The following is a 26,478-nucleotide window of genomic DNA, read 5'->3' as shown; positions in this document are numbered from 1 at the left end:
ACTTTTTTTGTGTAGCTTCTGTGGTGTATCTATGGAGAACACACAAAATGTGACTACTGCACAAAAAAAGGATTTTCCCCAAATCTCATAAAAGTTTCCTTCAATTCCTGTTGTTGTTTTTTAGAAGAGAGAGAGAGAGAGAAGACGCAGGCAAAAACAAAAAGGGGAATGGAAAAACAGCAAATATCAGTGATCTAAAGGTGAACTATTTTCAGTGTCTCACTCTCTGCAGTGTAACAAATTTAGGGAGTCTAGAAAATAATTCGTTGGACAGAATTACTAATTGAAGGGTTAGGGCCCTCCTGGTGACCGGGCTCTTCCAGACTGACCTTTAATCCAAAATCTGTCTTACTTTTACTGGATGTCTCCAGTAAAGGCAAATTAATGTGCCATAAACTGGGTTTTACCAGTTTACTCAGCATTAATTAAACATCTGGTAACAGGCCTGTAGCCGGCAAGGTGGGGGGGGGGGGGTTAAAGGTTCACCCCTGCCAAAGAGTTCAAAAAACTGGTTTACTCATGAAGTCTAACTGGTTAACCAATTCCATTGGGGGGGGGGTTAAACCCTTAACTCCCCCCCCCCCCAGTATGGCCCTGCCTGGCAAGATTTGGACCTTAAGCTAAGTTCTGAATTTTACCAGCTGTTGACCCTGTGTAGACTGACTCTCGAGATGATTCCCCTTGCTTCCATCTCCTCCTCCCAAGTGGGAAGAGGTTCTAGGTGTGTAAAATACAGTTTTGTGATCATAAACCAGTTTTCCAAGACTACAGCTTTTTTTTTTTTTCAGAAAAAGATGTGTATTTTTCTACAAATGAAAGTCAGCTCTGTCAGTCTTTGTGCTTTTAAAAGTTACAGGTGGCTTTTTTCTTTTGTAGTTGATATTAACTCATTGTTTAGGAAGGGCAAAGTACAGCACTCCAGATATTGCACTACAACTTTCATCAACCCTAGCACAGCTAATGGGGAGGAATGCTTGGAGTTGTAGTTTAACAATTACTGAGAACTACACCTTACCCACTACTGATTTAGGCAAATAAGTTTATTTAAAGAAAGAACTAAAAGGAACGCTGAGGAAATTTAAAGGGAAACCAGTTTGATTCCTGGGCTGCTTCCCTACTATTGGATTGGGTTATTTTAATTACTTCATTGTGGTCTTTTGCTACTTTCATCTCTGGTAGAAAATCAGTTCTAATCCTGCCACTAGACTTTTGATTGGAAACACTTGTAAAGGTACTGAAGGCTAGTAAACTAGTTTAACTGACCTCATGCTTTCCTCAAAGCAACGTTTTGCAATTAAGCAAATACTTTTTACAAAGTAATTTAACTTAATTTGGAACCATTAAAGACCCTGGAAATGAGAGCAGAACTAGAATATTTTGTAATGTCTTTTGATTTTGTTTCAACCATTATCCTCAGCAAGTTAAGATTATTAGCTTTTATTCAACCAAGGTGATCTATCAAAGGTTGGCTTTCATTCTACTTTCCTCAGTGGTGAATATCAACAATTAGGATTTGTTTCTAATGCCCCAGGTGTAGTAGCATACAGTTGTTCCTACACCTTTGTAGGGTTAACCTTTTTGAGTTTGATCATTTGCAGGTTGGATTAATATGTTCTGTCTAAGAATCTCTAGGTTATCCCAGAGTGACTCTAGTGGAAGCTGACCATAAAGGTGCCATGGAGGACCTAGAGATTTCTAGACAAGTTTTTTCTCAGATTTTTTAAAAAAGTGTTTTCCCCCTTTCATGGATATCCTGTAGCCCTAAAGTCTGACAGAAATTCACCTTAGAGTCACCATGTCTACAAGTCCATTTTGCAAAATTTCAGCTCATACATGCTTGTGCATTACAAAACAAGGTTTGCCTTTTATGTTTGGAATCCGCCCTGAGTCCCTTTGGGGAGATAGAGCAGAATATAAATAAAGCTTTATTATTATTTATTATATTATTACGTGCACCTCAACCTTGCAGAATACACAAAATAAGAAACAGCTCGTAATTGTAAAAATGTAAATATTTTAAGTATTTGTAGGGCCAGTACTTGTGAACTTGAAAAAGGCAGACATGATTGACTGTGAGGCCCCAGTCTTGCAATAGTACAATTTTTCACGGGGGGGGGGGGGGGGGGAGGAATTCAAAAAGTGAGTGCATGGATGAAGGGGGCAATGCAAGGGTTGGGTTGGTTACAAGCAGCTGCAGTATGCTAGAACTGCAAAGCCTAACAAAGTAAACTTTGACTCACTCGTTTTGGGGGAAATTATTATTATTTATTATTTACTCTATTTATACCCCGTCTTTCACCACCCCGAAGGGAACTGAAGGTGGCTTACATATAGGCAATTATTCAATGCCTTAAAATGCATACAGTAACATTAAAATTAAAATTAAATTAAAATTAATACATGTTAAGCATTTAAAATGTTTTAAAACATTAACTTCAAAATAAAAGTAACATTAAACTGGCAATGGAAAAAGTCATATCTTTCAAAAGCTTATTGATAGATAATTGTGTTTTCGGTTAATGCTCAGGCAGCCTGGAGAGGGTTGGGAAAAGGAAGTTTCCCAATTCAATCACTCACTCCAGATAATCAGTTCAGCAAATCTACTAAATTCAGTTCAGTACCCCATTCATTTTGAAGTCCAAGACACATGCCCAATTGGCCGACCCTTAAGACTCTGCCTGTTTCTTGATTATTTAAACCGGCCACAACGTTCCCCTTTATTCATCTTAATTACACAAAAGCAACTCATGCTAAAATTCCATTCCTTCTCTCTTTGGAAAGATTTCTTTCCAAAGAGAGATTTGGTATTCACCAAATAGAGATTTCTTTCCAACTCATGGGGCAGATGTGAATTTGTATTACTTAGAAGGAAACCTAGTACAAAAAGGCTGTCCCTTCCACAAGTAACTGGCTTCTGATGACATGCAAATCTCTCTGTGAACAGCATTGCTTTGGCAAAGCTACAAAGTGAGCGTGCAGCCCAAAGACAAATATTTTTGGTGAATCGGCAACAGTTGCCCAGTTCTGGAATGGTTCCAGTATCCAACATTCATTCAATAATCCCAGTGAGAGGAAGTTATCCCCCCAAAATATTAATGCTGGCCAGGAAGTAGCGATAGTGGTACTAACAACTGTAGCCATCATCAACAGAAAAAAGGAGGCTAGAAGGAGTAAACAAGAGAGGAAGGAAGCGTAAGTTGAAAACAAATGGAAATGCACATTGGGCAGACAACAGGCTGCGTCACAAATGAGCCAGCAAATGTGCTCCTTTTTTCTTTTGGAGTGTAACTTCCATTCTTTTATCAGCACGGTGATGCTGGCTGTGAACAAAAGGAATTGTTGATTGGGATCCAGAAATCTAACCATTGTGACCAGAGCGGAATCACAGTGGGCACATTAATCCTATTCTTGCTCAATTGCCCTTGCTGCCAGTTAGCTTCTAGGCCCCCATTCAAGGTGCGGGTTGTTATCGACTAGTAAAATGCCTGTCATTGTGATGTCTGTGTTTATGGAAGGAGAGCCCCATATATTTCATGGACATTGCTGTACTCTTCTACAGTCATAGTAACTATTTAGTTTGGGGATATGAGGCTAGCTGCACATGTGACCGTTTAATTGCAAAGCTGGATCCAGAGTCCTAGAGGAACAGGCAGCTACAGCTGCATTTTGCCTGATGCCAACAGCTGAGGAAAGGGCCTCCTTCCATTCCAGCTGCCATTGCCCAAGGAATTGGAAGGAGAGAAGAGCAGTCAGCATCTGCTGGACTAACAACCTTATCCGAAAGGTCAGGTGAAGCATCCCACTTTGTCTGGCTTCTCGTGAGGAAAGAGGGAGAAGAGGGGTGAATCGGTCACCCCACACGCATCTCCCTCTTATAATGCTTTCCCCATCACATAGGGAAAGCATCTCCCTCATGGGGAGGCCCGAAGCTGGTTCCATGGGAGCCAGCACAACACGGAAAGCCTCCTGTGTTGAAGTGAAGGCATCTAGAGATGCTTTTACCCTGTTTGGGGGTGGGGCCTACATTGGAAGTCACACAATGTCTTGTGACGTCCAGTGTCAGCCTCCGTCCCACAGACAAGGTGAAAACATTCTAAGATGCAGATTTCACCCTGATGGACCCTGATGGGGTCGTTAATCTTCTACCCTACTGCCATCCCCTTTTTCTTGTTGGTCTTATAATTTTATATTATAGCCCTAAGGGCAGGGAATTAAGAGGTGGCACTTATATATACACCTGCTCTAGAGCAGTAATTGCCAACCTTTGGTCTTCTAAGTTTGTAGAGGTCAATTCCCAGAATCGACATACAGCTTGGTCAACTGTCAAAAACACTAGGAGGACCAAAGGTTGGAAATCTCTTTTCTAGAGTGACACAAATAAAAATAGTTTTCTTGGTCACTCGTTTTCAATGAATAATAAATTAAATGTGTATTTCTCCTTCAAGGTGTCTCTCACTCGATAATCTTCTCATGGCTGTTTTTTTAAGAAACGTTATATATATATATATATATATATATATATATATATATATATATCAGGAAATCCCAAAAGTTCAACATGATCATTCAAAAATTTGCTCTTAGTTATGCCAGCATGGTGTAGTGGCTTGAGTTTGGACAAAGATCTTGAAAGAAGAAACTCTGAATCTCTGCTAAACCACAGAAACCTATTTTGAAGATCTCCCCTCTTTCCAATTTCTCTTACTCAAAATGATCATGCATGAGCTTGTTTAGTGGGTGAAACATGGCTGCTTTGGCTTTCCTTGTTTAAAAAAAAAGGAGGAGGAGGAGGAAGCAGTGCAGCAAACTGTTACTGGCATTAGTAGAGAGCTTAAAGGGATTTAGATTACATTATTGAACAAATCACACTCTCTCAACCTCAGAGAATGGGAATGGCAAAGCTGCTCTAAACAAAACCCTGTGATAGAGTTGCCTTGAGGTCATCGCAAGTCAGAATTAATTTGAAGGCACACAACAACAATATGTATGTAATCTCTCTCTCTCTTTCTCTGTGTTCAGTCTTTGTTTTGTCTCATTCCAATCCTACTTCCTCCAGTCCTGCACTTTGCTGAACTAGATGTTAAAGCCTCTTTGGTTGAACTGAATGCTAAAGCCAGTTATTCGATTGTTTTCTCACCTTCCACCGCCCCAAAAACACTTCTTAAATTATAATCACATTTGGATTTTAAACAGAGCCACTGTTCTTCTGCAACCCTCTAGAGAGGTGGTCCATATAATATGCTCCGTATTATACCCACCATCCTCCCTTGAGGCTACATTAGAGCCAAGTGTGGAGAGGGAAAGGAGGGAGAAAGAAATACACACCCCGAAGTTTGTGCTCAGCCTTCCGTGAGGAGGCAGCCAACCGGTCTGGGCACAGCAAATCTGCCAGCTGGCTGCAGAGGAGCAATGGCATCAGACTTAGCCTGTCACCATATCTGATCTAAAGGGATTAGGAATGAAGGGAGAGAGGGATGGATTGCTGAAGTGAATTGGCAGTGGCCTAGGACAGGAGAGAGCAACATGATGGAGCTGGTTTCATGCTGTTGTGTTTTGTTTTGAAGATCTCTCTTCTTGCCAGTTCTCTTACTTTAAAGGATTTGTCTTTGCTTGGGGAATGGGGAAAACGTGGCTGTTTGAGCTTTCCTTAAAGAAAAAAAAAGGAAGAGGAGGAAGCACTGTAGCAAACTGCCACTGGCATTCATGGAGAGATTATAGGGATTTGGATTACATTCATGTCTCTGTCAGAAATGAAATCTCAGATTTCACTTTTATATATAACATGCAGAGAGGCAGAAGTATCCTCGTATAACTTTATCATCCCAACCCATGTAGGGCTACATGGGGCTACAAAGTGCATTCCATGACATGCGAGTATGGTGAAGAGCAAACCACAGATCACCTACTGCAATGTAGTCTGTGTGCCACCACATGCACAATGGAGGACCTTCTTGCAGTGACACCAGAGCCACTCCAAAGGAAATTTAGTATAATGCCAAGTTTTTAGCTTTGTTTATGGCTTTGTTTTTGTACATTGTAACTGTATTCTAACGTAATGATCTGATAATCTAACATCAAAGCCTCCTTTTTACATAGCTTTTTGGAAATGATTTGGGGACAGAAAATTTCTGAATGCCCCATATTTAAAAAAATAAAAATACTCCATAACTCAGTTTTCAAGTCTGTGAGAAAAACAGAAAACAGAAAAAAAAAGTTTTCTTTTGATTTCTCTATTTTTTTCCCTGGACTTTCCCATGTCAGTTCCATTCCCACAATTAGGACTCAATGGAGTTGTTTCACCAAATGCTTCTTCTCTGTGTTTCTTGGGACTCCTGTATCCAATGAGATACAAAATGTTTGGAGAGGGGGCTGGAGACAGGCTCCATTGCCCCTTTCATGCACTGAATGTATGGCTAGAAGGCACTTTGAGCGAACATTTCAACAGACTGTTCACTCCAATGTCCCTTTGGGATGCAATACTTCACTTGCTTCCATTGCTCTTTCAAATCTGCCTTTGTATTTATTTTGGAACCCTCCATTTGTTTTACATTTGTAGTTGTTTGATTGCATTGCATTTTTTAAATTCAGTTATTTATTGCTTCATCAGGTCCACGGGAGGTGCGTGTGCAGACACAACACCGCAGGACACCATTGTGAGAGATGTGCACCATTATACAATGACCAGCCATGGGAGCCAGGCGATGGAAAAACAGGGGCACCCAATGAATGCAGAAGTATGTGGGCATGAGAAAAAGAGGGTTGGGGTGTAGAGCATTGCAAAATAACAAATCATTCTGCCCAGTAGCCAAGTCTTATGAGAGACAATTCACTGAGTCCAGATTTATGATGCTTCCGCAGCAGATGGGGAATGGATTGCTAAGTAACTGCATGACGACCCATTTAGTCTCTCACTTTCTGTGTCCCTTGCTCTCTGCATGTGCACATATATGAGTTCTATTGCACGGCATAGTTACAGAACTGGGATTCCACTTCAACTGCCAGACCTCCATCCTCTGGAATCCTCGGTTTTGCAAAGAATCCTAAGTGACTTTTCCTAGAGTGCAAAACTCTGTGTGAAAGGGCTACTTAGTGTAAATTAAGCTGGCCCAGTTGACATATATCGTAGGGCAATCCTCCCATCTTCAGAGATTTCCTTATATTACTATTACACACAGTTTTAATATGTTGTGTGTACACAAACAGACAAAAAGAAATAAGAATTCAACCCTTGTATCATTGAGGCCCCATCTACACTGCCATGTAATGCAGTTTGAATACATGCATATGCTGTTTGATTTATGCATAGTTTCACTTATTCTTAGGGCTTCCTGTACAAGTCACCTCTTCTTCACAGTACTTCTGATATACATAGTTTCACTTATCCACAGTTTCATAGTTTCAGTTATTCTCTTACAAGCTACACCATTTTCTTGGCACCTCTGTCATTCATTCCACTGAAGTTCACACAAATTTCAGGACCTTATCAAAGAAGAACTTAACAGAGAAGATGCTTTGTCATCTGTAGTTCTGCAAAAGTGTAGCTCTAGCTCCTTTCTTCACCTCTGTGCTACAGATAAACCATAATTTCCCAAATCCCATGAGGGTTTCAAGGATCTTCTTGCCAACCAACAAAAGGGTCAATAAATAGTTATAACTAGCAGGAAGCTATGCTTTCAGAGGGGTGCTTGGAGTTTTAGTTTTGAAAAGTGACTTTCCAAAATCTGAATTATATGTTTAAATGTTTTTTAAATTTATTCCTCTCAAAACCCAGAGTGCCGCTGTCACAATCATGCCGATAGCTGCCATTTTGACCAAAGCGTCTGGCTGGCATCAAGAAAGAAGAGTGGAGGCATCTGTGATAACTGCAAGCACAACACAGAAGGCTACCGGTGTCAGAGATGCAAGCCAGGTTTTTACAGAGACAGAGGGAAACCCATTTCTTCCCCACAGATTTGCAAACGTAAGTCTCCCTCCCCTTCCTGAACACAATATAGAGAATACACATTGAAAGCTGTTTTGGGTTGTTGTTGTGCCATCAGCTTATTTCTGACTTACAGCAACCCTATCACAGGGCTTTCTTGGGAAGATTGGTTCAAGCAAGGCTTGCTTTTGTCTTCCACTGAAGGTTGAGAAATAAATCAATTGGGTGACCTTAGGCAAGTCATATTCTGGTTTAAGAACCGCAGAAATAGAATGTATTCATTCTTCACTTAAAAAGTAGCCATTTGTTCCATGCATTTATTTATTTTAATGGTTTCCATTGCTTTACCCGGTTAAAATCCTTAGAGTTATATATCCTATAGTTTTCTAAGGTATTTCATACCATGGTGATCACAGTGCCTTTTAGTGTTGTTGTGTGCCTTCACACTCTTTCCAACCTTTGGCAATCATATTGCTTGGACAGCCTTCTCTTCTAAAGCAAAAGTAGGAAAATTCATGGAGGGCAGCGATGATTTTTTAATTAACTCCTGAGGGAAACAGACCTCTACTTCCAATTACCAGTTTTGGCTCTTTGGAGAAAAAATTAGTGCATTTTAAAGGGCACATTAAATAGTTACATTTGGAAGTGATTTTGATGTACTTTCATATATTTTCAGTTTTTTTTAAAAAAAATCACCAAAGAAAAAGGTAAAGGTTTTCCCTGACATTAAGTGTAGTCAAGTCCTACTCTGGGGGGTGGTCCTCATTTCCATTTCTAAGCTGAAGAGCTAGTGTTGTCCATAGACACCTCCTAGGCCATGTGGGTGGCATAATTACATGGAGTGCTGTTACCTTCCCATTGAAGCGGAATCTATTGATCTACTCACATTTGCATATTGTTGAACTGCTAGGTTGGCAGGAGCTGGGGCTAGCAACAGGAGCTCACCCCATCCATGGATTCCAACAGCTGACCTTCCAACCAGCAACTTCTGCAGCTTAGCGGTTTAAACCACTGGGCCACCACAGCCCCTTACCAAAGAATAGGCAATCATTAAAAAACATGGTTCAGGGATTCAGGAGCTTTGAGGTCTTTGGAATTCCTTAGAGGTCCCCAAGAGAATCAGATGCTGTACTTTTCACATGCAAGATGCTAATGCAGTGCTTGAAAAAAGTCCTTATGAATCTGTGAAGAATTCTGGTGTAGATCAAGGATTGGTGATTGAGCTGGCATTAAATTTGCTGTGAAGTAAATTGATCTTTCAGTGCATAGCTTAGCTTTCGTTTTCTATTGCAGTTGCACCTATTTTCACTGTAACATTTTTAAAATAAAGTAACCACCTGTTTTCCGATGTTCCACTTTGATAGACAAGAACATGGTTTCCTTTAAACTCAGGTTACATTGGCTTTCACATTGCAGTTGTAAGGCAGCTCGTACTGCTACACAACACACCCTCTGTTGTGGTTCTTTTGTATTTGCCTCTTCTAAATCCCAATGCCAGCTCAGCCGCAATGCCCTTTCCTCCTTCATCAACTTTTAACCTTTGATGAGAGCGCAGTGAGGGAGGAGCTGCTCAGGCAACTGTATGGTCTGCCCAGTCATCTTGCTTGACACCCAGGTACTTTTCTTACTCTGGGAAGGCATTCTAAAAGCAAGGCTTTCTAAAGTCACTGTTTCACAAGATTAAATTTCACATCTTCTGGCATTGAAAAAAAATGTATGCCTAACTTAAACTAAGTCTGACGTAGGGCAGGAGGATGTGTTACTTGATATTCTTTTACAAAGCAGCAAGATGGAAATAAAACCATTATTTACAAAGTATTCAACCTGTGAACCATTGAACATTAGACTTGGATGAAACTGAAGCCAAGTTTTCCGGATGGTTTTTTTTTTAATGCACTGACGATAACCTTCTACCTAAGGAGAGCTTATGCATAGGTACTTTCAAATGTTCTCTTCCAAAGTGCTATTCTATTACTTGATTTGGATGGTCCAGAGAACCAAAGGAACGGTCTCAAGATTTGAAAATCACAAGAACTGAAAGCCACACTGTTAGTAAAAGGGAAAAGACAAAGAAAATATGAATAAGCAAAATCTCTTATGTTTAGAAAGTAGATATGAAACCAGAAATACACTTTGGGTCCAACCTATCTTCAAGACCATATTTCCTTCTATGAATCCGTGTGGGTCCTGAGATCTGCTGGGGAGGCTCTTCTCTTGGTCTCACAGGTGTGGCTGTTGGGGACGAGAGAGAGAACCTTCTCGGTGGTGGCTCCCTAGATCTGGAATGCCCTCCTTAGAGAGATTAGGTTAGCCCTAAATTTCCAAACTTGCCATTCAAGCCTAAAAACATGTCTATTTACATGAGCCTTTGACCTGGAGTAATGTTAAGCACTTTAGTTCATGTTTTTTTTAAACAAACAAACCAATGACCCACAGGTATATCTGTGTTTTAGAAATTTTAAAGTTTTTAATTTTATCAATCAATGTTGCTCATTGTTGTATTCAGTCAAATTGTGTATTGTTTTGATGATATGTGATTCTGTTTATGTGTGGGACCATGAGTGCTTTGTTAGCCACCCCGAGTCCCTTCAGGGAGATGGTGGCAGGGTACAAATAAAGCTTTATTTATTATTATTATTTATTTTACAAAATATTATTGTAAAGAACACATTAATGACAAATAGTGGGAAGGGTTTTTTTAAAAAAAAAATCTTATATGACAATGTAAAATACATGCTTGATGTGAAGGGGGAAAACAACTCACAATGTGCAACACAGTGTTTATTTACTCATTGAATTTATATCCCACTTTTCTCCTGAAACGAGATTCAAGATGGTTTATCTGAATTTTTAAAACATTAAGCTAAAGATTAGTTTACAAAAGATAATTAAATAACAATATAACGCTTAAATATCAATTAAAAAGAGTTCAAATATCTAAAACATGTTTTAAAATACAATTTCCATTCTCAGACTGCAGGATACTCAGTAGTTTATAGAAACCAATAGTTGATTCTAATCCATAGTGGTTCAGGCTGTGGAATTAAGTCTTCAGTTCACAAAATTGTCCCGACTTCAGTCCAGACTGGCTTCAGTCCACACAGATAACAGTGCTGTTACACTCCACACAAATGAAGGACCACTCCCAAGACTTTTGAAGACATTTCAGTAGTTCTTCACCAGTGGAATTAAGTATTCTCTAACATGCCCATCACCAGCAGCTGTAGAAGCAGCCATATCTGCCAGTAAGATTTATCAGCTTTACTGGTAAAATCAACAAACATTTCAAATAGACATACCAGTTTCCAGCAATTAATCTAATTCACACACTGATGATAGTTATAATCCAAATTATTTTTACATTTTCACTGAAATCTACAAGCTATTTTAGATCCCTGATACTTTATTTCACAAAATTACATGTAACACTATGTATATTTGACAACTACCATGGAATGGTATTTTGCTCTCGTTACTACTTGGTAGTAGGCAGGCAACAGTATTTGTTATATATTTTGTATATATTTTATTTGGCAACTGGGCTTTGTCTTTTCTCAAAATGTACCAAAAATACTAGACTTTTGGCATTCCATTCTATCTGTATAAAAAGGCATGCTTCCTGGCCTTCAGATTGTGAATGGGGCACCTGCCAGCCCTACAAAGCTCAAGGGAGGGGCATTCCTTATAATAAGGAACATCTGGTATTCTAGGCCAGAGGGAAATCTTACCAACAAATGTCCCTCCACATTTGCGGTTTTGAGTTTTGTGGATTTGATTATTCACAAATTTGATTTAAAAGTTCTCTTTAGGGATCTTTAAACCCTACGTTGTGACTCTATGGTCAACTTCCTTCAGCCTTGCTTGGGGACCTGGATTTAAAGAGATAATAACTCTCTAGGAATCCCCAAGCCCCCCCCCCCCCCGGGGAATTTGTTATCAGCTTCATTTCCAGCAAATGGTCGTAACAGGCCCCTTCTACACCGCCATATAATCTAGATTATCAAAGCAAATAATCCACATTATCTGCTTTGAACTAGATTATATGAGCCCACACTGCCATATAATCCAGTTCAAAGCAGATAATCTGGATTTTATTTGGCAGTGTAGAAGGGGCCATAGAGTTGTGATGGAAGCCCTAGAAATTTCTAGAGAGATATTCTTTCAAGTAAAAAAAAAAGAGCAATTCTTTTATTTGCAATTTTTCACTTCCACATGGGCCCTTAACCCCAGCGAATGTGGAGGGATGACTATATACTCTGATGCTGCATCACAGAATTCATCTGTGAAATGTTGGAGGGTATATTTACTTTATTCATCACTTTATTCATACAAAAACACAGAATACAATAAAACATACAGATAACAATAGGTATGGTGTCAATCCAGTGGATTGCCTTTTTCTGCATTCAGAGCCTGTGAACAAGTTACCATTTAATAGAACACCATGTCCCATCATTCTTAATTTATTGTGGACCTTGTCCTGTTGATCTTATTCAAGCAAAAGTCCAAAGTGTTTGTAATGTACCCATCTATCTATCTATAGACCTCATCAGACGGCCCTATTTTTAACAGCATTCGTTAGTTCAGCCCTACTTGACTCACGAAGCCCACCAACTCCCATCTCACAATGTATGTGTACTTCTGGTGGGACTGTGTGGAGCCAGCATATACCACCACAACTGCGATATGGGAGGCTTCCCGTGTTGCACAGGAAGCAATGGGAGGAAGCAGCGCAGTCAGGGCTCCCCCCCCCCCCCCCGGGACCAGCTTCCTGTCAAGCCAGGTGATGCGGGGCATGGGGTGACAAGTTCGTCACTCATCCCCAACAGCAGTTCCTGGTTTTGCCATGGTGTATGGCGATTCCAGTGGCCCGTCTATCTATCTTCAGTGAATTTCTTTTGCTGAAAAAAGTATGCTAAATATGTGATGTTGGTGTACTTTTGATGCTGTGAAATAGCAAAGAGGAAAATAACAAATTTGTCACAGCAGATTGCACAGATTTTTGTAGAATGAGAAATACAGTTCTCATCTCTCTTATGAGAAAGAAAAGAAGGACAGAAGAGGAAAACTACTTCAGAAAGGGGAAGGGCATTCAAACCTTTCCTATTTCCCCAGTGGATACCAGGTTTAGGAATGAAAACATATGAAAAATCTGAATGAAATACTCTATTAATCCCTGCTTTAAGCATGTTCTTCCAACCAGAGCAAAGAGGCTAGGCTAAACTGAAAAAGGCCCTGAGGCTCCTGAGAAGAAAAATGAACAGGATTCTGCTCCGAAGGAATCTCTCTCAGCATTAGTCATAACTACAGAGCACATTCTCTCTTAATCGCCAGCAAGAAGGAAAAAATGTGTTGTATAACCGTTTGAATGCTCCGATGCTAGCCAAATCCTCCTTTGCTGACTTCCTATTGGTAGGGACGCTCAGACATTCCTTTTAAAATGAAGAAGAGCAAAAAAAAATCCCAGTCAGAATCATAAATATGAGCCTGACTGTCACTTCGAATCATCTTGTCAGATTGCTCATCTCTGACCTTCCCTGTACTCTTCTGGTATTAAACTGCAGCTGAAAGACTGGCAGCCCATGCGCACAGCTTTGTTTTAGCATTTGCCTGGAACTGAGTTGACCCTGGAGATCCATGACCGGATCGCCTGACTTTAAAACTAACCAATAGAAATAATGAATCATCAGACCTTTATGTTCTTTTCATCAGAACTAAAAAAAGGAATGCTAGAGCATCCAGTAATGCCAGCAAGAGGGATTCAAGAACATGAGAAACAATTCACATAACTGTGTTTTACATTGTGATTACATAAAGCATTACATTGACTTTTAACATGTGATAATTTGCTTACAGTGCAATCCTATACATCAAAATGTGATACTTTTTGTGGGGTACACCACTTTCCAACACTCTTTCCATCACCCCCTTCTCGTTGGGGTTATCTATACAAACTAAGAAAAATGGATTCACTATTTAAGCATTGCATTCCTCAAACAAGACATTATTGACTATTTGCTTGCAATGATTGCTCGAAACTATGGAGTAAAGGGCATTCCTTTGGGCTTAACTCTGTTTTTTGGGCCTTAATCCAGTTTAAAAAACAGATTAAAGCCCAAAAGATTGCCTTTTACCTCTTAGGGCCCTTCCACACAGCCCTATATCTCAGAATATCAAGGCACAAAATCCCACATTATCCGAGCGTGGACTCAAATAACCCAGGTTAAAGCAGATATTGTGAGATTTTTTCCTTGATATTCTGGGATATAGGGCTGTGTGGAAGGACACATAGTTTTATGGAAAATCTAGATTTTTGGTATGTAACTGGCCATTCAATCAGGATTACTTCACTGTAGAATTGGAAGGAGACATTATTGGTGGGCAGAATTGATTAGATGTATATGAGAATTTCCATCAGGAAATGGTTCTTTCCTGGACTGAATTTTAAACTATTTTTAAGAATGTGCTTATGTGCAAATAATTGCATAGTGATATGTTAGTGTTAGTGCACCCCTACTTAATGGAAGATCTGTATATTTCCATGCAAGATGGGGGAAAAGTGGAGTGTCCACAAACATGTGGCCAAAAGTAATGCAAGGAATTGGAAATTATGGAGTATCCCCTTGTAGTGAGGATAGTTTGACAGGAAGAAATGTGTGGCCTGTTATGGCAGTCCCACCACAATGTAGTGTCAAAAGGATTGCTGTAGGGTCAATGCCAAATTGGGAAATGCAATGCCAAACTGATTTTTTTGTCACTGTAGCCAATCCCTTTCTTTTTATCTTTCTCCCATCTCTTTTCCCTCTCTCAGACCCATTTATCCTGAAACACTCTTTTATCTCTCTTTTCTCTAACACCCCCTTCCTCTTTTTTTCCTCCCCATCCAACATAATGCCTTGAAAATAACAGATTGCTTTCAGATGTCTTTTGAAATAAGGAGAAGTGTGGGCAACTGTGGAAAGTAACTTTTGCCAGCCCGCCCACCCAGTGGCTCCTGAAAATTAACCAGTGGTCCACCAAAAACAAAATGACTTTTTGGTTTCTAATTTTTGACATTTTTAGGTATTTTGAAGATGGGGAGGGTTGTTTAGGTAGTATCCCTCACTCCGAGAGTCTAATCAAAATTATGACCCTTTTTCTTTCTCAACTATAGGAATAGAGTAGAATTGGTACACTGAAAGGTGTGTTGTGTTTGTGTACATTTTGAATTATTTGGCAGTTGTGCACCAGATATGGAAGGAAGAGTAACTTAAATTCTAGAAAGAGAAGAGCGGCATCAGTAGAATTTAAGTATTCCAGAGCAATTGAGATCCCACCCCCCACCCAATTCACAAACAGGAAATGTACAGAAAAAATAATCAATAACACTGATCAATACAACATTTTGGTGCCTCAAATGTTAGACTCACTTCTGGGTATTTTTGACCTGCAGATTCCAAAAATGACAAAAATACAAAACATACATCAAATACCCATCATCATCTGCTGACCTGTAGAAAATCATGACAAACATATCTTTTAAAAACCCAGAGCTGATGCAGTCTATCCAATGCAATTATCTGAATCAGTATCCTAAATAACCCCAAGAACAGGCCTAAAAACCAAAACATCCATGAATTGTTGTTGTTGGGGTGCATAACCAAAGATTCTGATGTTTTAGTAATATTTCATCCTAATTACAGTGCAATCCTATTGAAACTGAAGACTTGTGCCTATATCACATAATTGTTTTAACTCTCATTGGAAATATAGTGTTTATCATTCTGACATACAGACATACAGAACTGGGTTATGGCACAGCTGGTTGGGAGTTAGCTGTATTAAAACCACTACTGACCAAAAGGTGATGAGTTCGAAGCCAGCCTGAGTCAGAGTAAGCTCCCAGTTTGCTGTTGACCTTTGTAGCCAGAAAGACAGTTGCATCTGTCAAGTAGGAAATGTAGGTAAAACTTATGCAGGGAGGCTAATTTAACTAATTTACGACACCATAAAACTCCCCAGCAGCATGCAAAAGAATGAGGAAATACTGTCACAAATGGACGGTGAAGCAACAACTCCCCCGGTGGCCAGAATTCAAAGCATACCCTCATAAAGCTGGAAAGTTAAATAGCCTCTGTGTGTCTGTCTATATATGTTGTGTCTCTATAGCATTGAATGTTTGCCACGTATATGTGCATTGTGATCCGCTCTGAGTCCCCTGTGGGGTGAGAAGGGCGGAATATAAATACTGTAAATAAATAAATGCATCTTATTTAAAAACCTTACAGAGATCCCACCCATCCCCTCTGACTATGATTTTCTTATGTCAATTGTGTTTGAAACTTTTCTTCATTTCCCTAGCCTGCTCTTGTCATCCCATGGGTACAGTGAGTGACACCTTCAATCAGAGCTGGAAATGCCACCCCAAGACAGGATTCTGTTACTGCAAGGCTGGTGTTGCAGGCCCAAAGTGTGACAGGTGCCTCTTGGGATACTGGGGCTTTGGAGAACATGGCTGTCGACCTTGCGATTGTGCCAGAGACTGTGACAAGCACACTGGAGAGTGTCTCAGTAGGTGAGCAATCTGTGGGTTTTGAATTGAGAATCTTAGATCTTGTTGTTGATGATTCCATCAAGTTGATTTTGATTTATGGTGATCATATGAATGAGAGACCTCCAAGTTATCCTCTACTCAACTCTTACAAGCTCAACACAACCACAGTTTTCTTGATTGAGTTTATTCATTGGCAATGTGGTCTTCCTCTTTTCCTACTGCCTTCTATCTTATTAGCATTTTAGTCTTTCCCATGATATGCCGAAAGTACAGCAGCTGCTGTTTAGTTCTCAGTATGACTGCTTCACTACAGGATGAGCTGGTTGGGTTACACAGCGCTTTTACAAACTTTATCATTGCATCTTTTTAAATTCAGTCACCACTATTAGTTGATTCTTACATGAGCTCAATGCAATTCATCAAAACGGTGGTGCTGGCCTTGGTTTTTAAAAATCATGGATTAGTAGGGGAATGAAGTTCAGACTAGTTCTCAAACCAGTGAACTTATTGAAATTCTGTAAAATTCATCTTATTTTTCTACCACAATGGAGGATATGTACCTCACCTTCACTTTCAAATTAAGCCCATGTTTACTTCCTAATAACCAATCATTAAAAAACGCCCACTAAATGCAAGGTGCGGAGGTAAAGAAAAATATGTGGCATAACCAATCCATCTCTCTAAATTTGAAGAAGCACCTCTTTTACTGACATTCAAAATATGTCATCTAGTTTGATTCCTCAGTTACCTCATGGCTGGACAACATCATGTCCTGCAAGAAGATCTCTGTTTCAGCTCTTTTCGTTCTCCTCCTTCCAGTTATGACAATCAGGCTTTTTTCAATATTCCAATCGGTGGGAGAATCCCTGACCTCATTCAATCTCCAGCTAATGAAAGTGACGATGAGTGGCAGTGGAATGACAATGAACAGGGCTTTTCTGCATTAAGACATCCAGGTATGACTTTATGTACTTTTTCTCAAGAAATCAAGAAATAACTTTCGCAGTATAGATTTGCAAAGGATACACCAAAATAACCACAGCTTTACTAGCAAAAGAAAACAATACTTAGAATTTTCAAGATAGAAGGTTTTAAGCACTAACTATACTTTTTACCATGAAATAAGAGCTTAGGTACTGTAATAGTTGACATGTTGTCTTTATTCAGTAACATTAACATTAATGCAAGTTTTTGAGTAATACAGGCAGTCTCCAGGTTACAGACAAAATAGGTTCTGTAGGTTTGTTCTTAAGTTGAATTTGTATGTAAATTGAAACAGATACATTTTTAAGTGTAACTCCATATATATATGCATGCATGCTTTGGATAGCATAGGGAAGGGTTAACACCTTGTCTGGGGTTTGTATTGCAGTCTGTGCCTCTGTTAACCCTAACCCTAACCCTACCCAGGCACCCAGATCTCAGAATTGCCCACCTATACAATTTCCACCTTTTCTGAATTTATTTTCAGTTTATTATCCAGGTATTTGAAATAAGATATGATAAATGTTCATGTAAATAACAACGTCTTTTTCTGCCTTCCCCTCCCTCTTTTGAATGTGACTCACATCCTTCAACATTTTGGTCTGTGGTTCCCTGCCTAGAAAAGTGTGTGTGCAAAGAGAGGATACTAGGAAATACCAGCAATTTCTGCCAAATGAAATATGCTTATGGTAAGTGAATGAAAGTCTTTTTTCATCAATTTGTTAATAAATTAATTTACCTAATTAAAATATATGTCTCAAAAGAACTCAGGATTGCAAAACAACTGTTTAAAAATAATGTAAAACTATTTCAGATAGTCTGAAACCCATTGAAAAAAGTTTAAAGGGGGCACACTGCCTCAGAGCTCTACAGTCTAGTCCCGGAGAAAAGCCAAATTGGCATTGAAATTGGGCTAATGTCCATGCCAAACAGGCCTACAAGTGAAAGGTATCCCACAACCAAGATACCACAACAGACAATACTCTTGCTTCTCTGTATAACGTACAGCTTTTACTAGTGATACACAAAATGGCTCAACTGTAGTAGCTCTCAACACTCAAGTGGATGCATACAGTTATAAGTCCCCTTTATGTTTCATGGTCCCAGGCAATTTATGGTCTTAAACATACTCATAAATATCAAAAGTGTATTGGCAGCTAGTACAGTTCCATTACAGCTGCTTTTCTGTTTCTAATGAAGTGCTCTTCTCAGCAATACAGCTGCTGGATATTGCATTGGCTGCAAACTTTGTTTTGTTGTGTAGAACTGGTTCAAATAGTCTGAATGGAGTATCTCCTTTCCCAGTGGTTCTCAACCCCAGATGTTTTGGCCTTCAACTCCCAGAAATCCTAACAGCTGGTAAACTGGCTGAGATTTCTGGGAGTTGTAGGCCAAAACACCTGGGGACCCACAGGTCGAGAACCACTGTCCTATCCAGACACTTTCCAGGATCAGTCCTGCTTCACTCCAGGAATAATTTGCAGTCGGTGGTTTCAGAGCACTGTTATTTTATTGGTTATGCCTTAGTAGGAAAGAGACAGAGAGTAAGAATACCCACAGACCTTACCTTTCCAGACCTTACCTTTCCAGACCATACAATCAACCCATTAGCATCAAGGAGTGCTTTCTTCTTGGCATTAACAACAAGTGGAGGGTGGATTTGCATCAAGATTGCCACATAAACAGTCTTCTTCCTGTATGTCGCAGTCTTGGCTCATTCTGCTCCCTTTCTTCAGTTGTTCATTCTAAAAATGCAGTATCATTTACTTGGGCATTGAGATGCTCAGAAATCCAATTTCCATGCAGATTTGCAAAAACAGATGAATTATATCTTTCATATCAAGTCCTTTAGTTTTGACCACTTAGTACATGAAAATAACACATTGCACAAAGGGTGACATCCTCACATTTGTCTCCATAAATTTTGCCAGTGATAAAAGCAAAGATCCTTTCAGCTCATGACAAAGGAACTCATGCTGAAGTCATTGTGAAGGTCAAGAAGGTTCTGAAATCTGGCAAAGTGAAAATCACAAGAAGTAACCGGAGCATCTATCCAGAGTCATGGACCAACAGGGGGTGCACGTGCCCTATTTTAAACCCTGGTAAGTCATCCCTATTACGGCACTTATTTATGTTAAGATTTTTAAATTAAGAATTTGATAGACCTTATCATTTCACCAAACCAACATATCTATAGGTATAAAGCAGCCTTATTTGGGCATGTCAAGGAGTCAGTCTGCATAAAGATTCCATATAAAATATACAGTATATCCACTTTCTCCCCCACCAGTGCCAAGTACTGCATCTGAATGGAACATGATTAATAATGTGGATAGTCATTCCTTGCAAGCTGTGGATCTTAAATTTTAGTCAGTTCTTTAACACTCATGAACATTGTGGGTTTTTTTTAAAAAAAATTGATGTAGGCAGGGGAGTTCCCACGGCATCTTGGTAGAGCACACGTTTTGTGTTTAGCAGATGCCAGGTTCAATTCCTGGCACCTTCCATTTATTGTCTTTGGATGCCACCTTTCCCCTTAAAATGGAACTCAACGTGTCAAATACTTAATATTAAATATAAAATGAATATAATAAAACTAAGCAAACAGATATGGTTAAAGGCATCATGTAACATTTGAGAACCAGTATGTTGTTGTGATTTGAGTGTTGGGGCAAGAGTCTAGGAGACAAGGGTTTGACTTTTGACTAAACCAGTGGTTCCCAACCTTTTTTTGACCAGGGACCACTGTCCAGTGTTAGTACTAAAAGGGTTACGAATCAGTTTTTGGTCAACTTTAGATCTGGTTTGGTTATTTGGGGTGCTGATTTAGAAAATTGCATTGGCTAGACCAGGTCAACTCTAGTTTCTGATACAGAACATATGCCATTCAATAGCTGCTATCTGCTCACCCACAGAAAAGCATATTTAATAAGCCTTGGTACTATAAGAGGGTTTCGTGAGACCAGTTGCACTTGTTCAATGGTATAGTAACAGTGAGGCTGTGGATCATATTTTAGTTCTTGTGGACTACTGGTGGTCCACGGATCACAGGTTGGGAACCACCTCACTAAACCATGAAGCTCATTGGGGGACTTTGGGCAAGTCAGACTTTTTCAGTTTTGAAGGAAGCAATAGCAAACCTCCTCTGAATCTATCATGCTAAGAAAACTCTAGATTAGGATCATGGTAAGTTGGAATTGACTTTAAAGAGCATAAGAACATGTTGTGAGAAAGACCTTGACTGGAAGGTGACTGCCAGTCAGACTGGTCAGTATTGAACTAGATAGATTATAGTCTTTATTCAGTGTAAGACACCTTCAATGTGTTCTTATCTGGATGAGCAGTATTGCCAATTCACAATAATTTAGTTCTCTTTGTTTACAGGTTTCAGTTTCTCCACATTGGATTTAGTAGAGGGTAGGTTAGGGCAGCTCATGAACAAACAAGCAATTTACTAGTTTCAACTACATTTTATTGTCATCACCAATTTGGAACTTTTCCATGTTATATCAGTCTGAAAACATTATTATTAAGATGTTGTAATATTCACTTGGATGATCTGGGACTTTGTTATGTTGAGAAAATAACTTTTGTGGTAAGAAATTCACAATTTTTTTCCATTCAAAAAATAATTTCCAACCTTGGGACTGAAACTTAGTGGCAGAGTCTGTTACTTGCTTCCTTCCAGCTCACTTCCTTCCAATAGATTCTAAAATTATATACACAATGCTTCTTAGGACAAGCAGTTTTTAAGCTGAAGCCTGGGAACATGCGTTGGAATAAGTCTTTCATTTGAAGTCAAAGTACCCAGAAAAGAAGTTTACAGCTTTAGGATTCCATTAAGTTTAGGATGAGCAAGCAGCAAAGATCACTGCTGCCTTGACCCCAAATCCTTCAATCATTTACCAACAAATAAATTATATTGTGTTTTTTTTAAAAAAAATCTTGAGATTAAACACACATTCACTGAAAGGAAGTGTTTTGTCCAAAATATGTTTATAACCCAATCAGTCACAATGATTAACATGAGAAGCTGCTCCCCGTGAATGGCTTTAATTCGACTTCAGTGTGTTCTTTGAGAGCCCTGTTTAGAGTTTTTATTTGCCAAGTCCTATAAACCAAGGCAGAGGAAGACAATAGTCTTTTAAAGAGAATTGAAGTCAAACTGAAGGAGAAATAGCTCAATGGGGTGTGTGTGTATGTATGTTACTTATCCCTCAGTTCACCTATAGTAAGTAGGTTGGCAGATCATTGATTTCTCTTGAAAACTGCAAAGCAATTAGATCTGTGGAGACAGTGGGACAGAAGAAACGAAGTCAAGCCTCTCTTAACCCAGTCCCACATCTCTTTTAAATTGTTCATTAACAACCTAATGGTAGAGTTGCCAACTTTTGACCCCCTCCTTTAAACAGCCTGTTTAACAGCAATTAGCCACCAATCATGTCCGTGCTATGAAAAGCAATGCTCCAAAGCTCTTTTGCCCATGAATTATGTGCAGAAAGATGTGTTAAACTTGATCGGTAAGATTTAAGAATTTTCACATTTTTGGAGGTGGATATTTATTACCTTGAAATGCCAACTTGCCAAGCATTTTCTTCTTTCCTCCACTACAAATGGATGTGTCATATTTGAGGAGTAGAAAGCTTTAGAGGGAAATGTTGGGTGGTATCCTGTATGGTTCAATGTACTGTAATACTTCCACCTGCAGAACTACAGCTGACCATTCACCAACCACATGGGTAAGGCTGCTTTTTCTATGGCTGTACCATAGACACAACGCTTCACTCTAGAACCTGGCAAGAATGGTAGGGAATTGAAGGGACATCTGGTGCTGCCCCCACTGCCAAATGCAAAATAATTATAATCTCTGTTAAGATCTGCCAAGGATCTCTGGAGGTGTCAGCAGATGATGATAGATTTCATGTCTGACTACAAAAACATAGCCAGATGCTCTCTGATCAAATCCAGGGAGTGGGTTGAGCTCCCTCTGTCAACTCCAGCTCTCCATGTGTGGACATGAGAGAAGCCTCCCACAAGGATGGTAAAACATCAGACATCCGAGCATCCCGTGGGCAACGTCCTTGCAGACGGCCAATTCTCTCACACCAGAAGCAACCTGCAGTTTCTCAAGTCAGTCCTGACATTAAAAAAGAGAGTCATGGAATGGCTGTGAGGAGGCCAGGATCAACTCCTCAGAAAGTCTAGGAGGCTTTGGTCATTGTGTATTTATTATTATTTATTATTTATTTAGAGCTTTTATAACCCGGTCTTCTCGACCTCCGAGGAGGGACTCAGGCCGGCTAACAACAGAGAATCAATATACAAATAAACTAAATCATAATAACATCATAGTACATTAATACATTAAAACACATTAAAATACAGATCAAGAATTACATAAAGCGAATTCGTCAAGGTAAATCACAAATTCACCACCATCCGCCTTGTGGTCAACAGTTATTGATTTGATCATCAATCTGAGAATGCTAAGTTCCAGAGCCAAGATTTTAGTGTGTAGAGAGGGAATACCACCATCTGCATAAAATAAAAAGAGGCATACACAGTTGTAAAATTGACACTAACAGAAATGTCAATATTGCACTGTGCAATGGGACAATTTATATCATAGTGATTATAGTACATTTAGTTCCATTGTGATGTAGTTCATAGCTATACACATATAGACTTGTCATACTTTCATCCATAATATGTTTTAGTTACACACACAAATATACATCTTCTCTCTTCTTTGGATATAAATGAAGTATTGCTTACCAACCCCTTTTATTGGAAAGAGGTGGAGAGAAAGCATCTCTGAGGGGGTAAAAGAATTTAGGAAATTGTCCATATTTACACCCACTAATCCAGTTTGGCACGACCACAATCCTCCAGTGTTTTCTGCTGTGCACAGCAGTCTGGCTCCTTTCCCAACAGTCTCTGTGGCATTATGCAGCTAATGTTCTTCCCTGACTGGTGACAGGAAGTCCTTACATCTAATCTCTTGGCCTTAGAGTTTAATTACAAACCATAATTTATGGTGTAGTGCAATGGAAGATACGGTATGATTTCTTTAAATCATGTTTCTAATAAAAAGCCAATTTGTTTTTCTGTAACATTTCTGAAACATAACAATCAGAAAGCCAAAATAGAAATAAACCCTCCCCTCTTTGTTTATGAAACCATGGCTGTTTCAGCCTCCAGATGTTCCCGTCATTGTTCAACATTGGCTGAGTGGCTATGTATCATGTATACCTGTGTATAGATACAGATCCTCCTGGTACAAAGTATTTGCCACCTCCTGATTTTTCTGTCCTCAAACTACACTTGTAAGTCTTGAATAAGTAAGCAAATATATTTTGACCCATCTAGTGACAGAAGACATCCAGGGATTATTCTTTTTTTTTCTTCTTCCACCAACCTCCACTTTAAAGATTTCTATCTTTGGGTAGAAATAAAGATCTATGCCTTTTTTAACATGCTGAAAGTAGCTGGTGAAACAAGCTCATCTATTCTCTCTGGTTTCATGTTCACATATGCTAAGTAAGAGATTCTGGGGGAAGCTGCTGCGTACCTTGTATTTTCTAGGCAGGCACATACAATACAATAGCATCAGCCATCAGCTATTTTCCAGCTCAAGCTTTACTGTATTGTTTACTACAGACACTCTGCTGCAACCTGACACTAAACACTTCTCTGTCCTTCTTTCTTAATCTTTCCAATGCTAAAAAACCCACAACCCTTCAGCTAGACAAAAGGACAGGGATAAAAATTGAGAGCAGATGGGAGTAGAAAAGAAGGTTCGTTGTCAGAAACCTTGTCAATGGAGGCATGCCTGTTGGAGGGACAGAGTGGTGTGCCCTGCCCTGACCACCTATCCTTAGAAACAATGGAGAAAATAATTACATAAAATGTAACTTCCAGTCCAGTTGACTTCTGCAGTGAGATGAAGGTCACCACCTAGTCTTTTGCTATAGGCAGGAAAGTGTTAGTCCCACCTCAAGGCATAAGGGTTGGTGCTGATATTTCATTCTCTTTGTAGCACAGGAATTATGGTTTGTTTGCTGGCATGTTTTGACAGGGGAGGCTGGAAGCAGGGGGCCCTGGTTGTGAAGCAGCCCAATTTCCCTCACATTTTAAAGAATACGTCTCTGCCCTTACACTTATTGGGTAGGTCTGAACAGTTGTAAAAGATGCCTACTGAAAGAGGCTGTGTTTGCACATGGAGTGGTGGAGAATATTGTTATACCAGGACAGGCCCGTAGCCAGGATTTCATTTTGGGGGGGGGGGGGGCTGAATTTTTTTTCAGGGGGGGTTTCGGGGGGGGCTGAGTTTCGGGGGGGGGGCTGAGTCTGAGTGAAAGAGGGTCTAGCCTAGCAAACCTTTTGTATCATTACCCCAATACCCCCATGCATATGGGATATATTGAGTATGGTGATCAGATCATGATATGAATAAACATAACAGTTTAAATAATGCACCATTAAGGCCTTTTCGCAAACCACCATGAGAATTTCGGGGGGGGGGGGGCTGAAGCCCCCCGAGCCCCCCCCCCCCCCCGGCTACATGCCTGTACCAGGAATAATACATGGTTAGCATTTGTTGTATCTAACAGACTTCTTGGTTTAGCTGCATAGAACACATGGATTAAGTTGACCCCTTTAGGCAGCTCATCAGCCAAGAGGAACACTGCAGCCTTGTAATATTATTTTGTGCTTCATCAGAAAATCCCTACCAGAAATGTAGACATTTGGGTCTTTGCAGGTTCCTGCTAGAAGGGCAGACATTTGATCTGCGTGTCCCTTTAATTTAGATGCAGATGTTTCATTCTGAAGATTATAAACAGGTCAAAGTTGCAATGGCTTCACTGTGGATGTAAATCTTCATTTGTTTCCTTTCAAAATACAATAATGAATACATCCAAAAATTATTTTTCCACGAATGTCTATTTTGTAAGCATTATTTATACTTAGTTGTAGACAGTGGATTTGCCCAAAAGTAGACAGCTCATCTTTTTTACTTCAAAATGTCCTCTATGATGTAGGGAGTATTTCCATTACACTTTGGACAGTTGAGGGCTTCCTGTTCAATTTCAGTTCAGGCTCTTCTGGATCTGTAGTGGTCCAGGAAAGCCCAAAGCATGAAAATGCCCCCCTTGTATCATAGGTGGCATTTGGGAGCAAAATAGTTGGGCTTTTTGCAGGAATAGGGTGATGTTCATTATGTAGCCCTCCAAGGAGTTGATACGGCCCCATAACTCTCCCATCCATGTTAGAGAGAGAGAGAGAGAGAGATGGATGGATGCTATCAATTGTTAGCGTGTGACAGGTTTTTCTTGGCAGCAGAAGTTACTTGATGGCACAGTATGGAGAGGACAGTTGCTCTCATGATGTCTTTTTTATGGTCTGGCAACATACCAAAGAACATGAAGCAGCGAGTACTACTGTATTGCTATGAAAGAATAGAAACAGTAGAAGTCCTCAAGTATATATGTGGAGTTTGTTTCCAAAAGACACCAAATTAAAAAAAAGAAAGAAAGAAAGAAAAGGAAAGGAAAAAGGAAAAGAATGAGATATAGGTGGCAGCACATGTTTAGCTAGGAGTAGAATATTATGTACAGATTGAAACTATCAAAACGTATCAAATCACTTCAGTACAGGGCTTGGAAAATGACATTTTATAGAAAAAGAATACAAATCCCCAGCATGGTTTTTTGATCCCTGTAAAATTTGGTCAAGATGGATTTTGGAAAACAAGCTCTACAAATATTTGGAAACAAGCTCTACAAATATAGGAAGCAGTGTTCCTCTCCTGAGAGGCTCTTTTACATTTTGTGTGCAACAAACTCGGGAAAGCCCTATCTCTAGAACCTATTTTATCATACATCTAGTGGTAGGAAGAGCTTTAGTGAGGCCTCTAATTTTTGAAAGTATTTTCAGGTCTTTCTTTATAAGAAAAGCCATTGGTGAGTAGAGCACGTCTTGCATGCAGATAATTCCAGATTACCTTCTTCCACAAGTCTAGAAGGGAAGGGATGCTGTT

The 26,478-nt window shown here is 39.6% G+C and overlaps 1 protein-coding gene across 1 annotated transcript in view; it reads left to right on the top strand.

Moving 5' to 3' along the window:
- The window catches only part of LOC132769338 (netrin-4-like), a 78,323-nt gene that overhangs the window by 46,697 nt on the left and 5,148 nt on the right, over window positions 1-26,478 (top strand). Inside the window, exons 4-9 of the mRNA XM_060766212.2 lie at window positions 6,608-6,734; window positions 7,772-7,960; window positions 16,262-16,475; window positions 17,274-17,410; window positions 18,059-18,127; window positions 19,370-19,540. Coding sequence (XP_060622195.2) covers window positions 6,608-6,734; window positions 7,772-7,960; window positions 16,262-16,475; window positions 17,274-17,410; window positions 18,059-18,127; window positions 19,370-19,540 — 907 coding nt within the window. The remainder of the gene's footprint in view (window positions 1-6,607; window positions 6,735-7,771; window positions 7,961-16,261; window positions 16,476-17,273; window positions 17,411-18,058; window positions 18,128-19,369; window positions 19,541-26,478) is intronic.

The sequence above is a fragment of the Anolis sagrei genome, chromosome 2 (genome assembly GCF_037176765.1).
Source record: "Anolis sagrei isolate rAnoSag1 chromosome 2, rAnoSag1.mat, whole genome shotgun sequence".
NCBI lineage: Eukaryota > Metazoa > Chordata > Lepidosauria > Squamata > Dactyloidae > Anolis > Anolis sagrei.
Note: the sequence above shows the minus strand (reverse complement) of the source record. Positions and strands in the feature narration are given on the sequence as shown.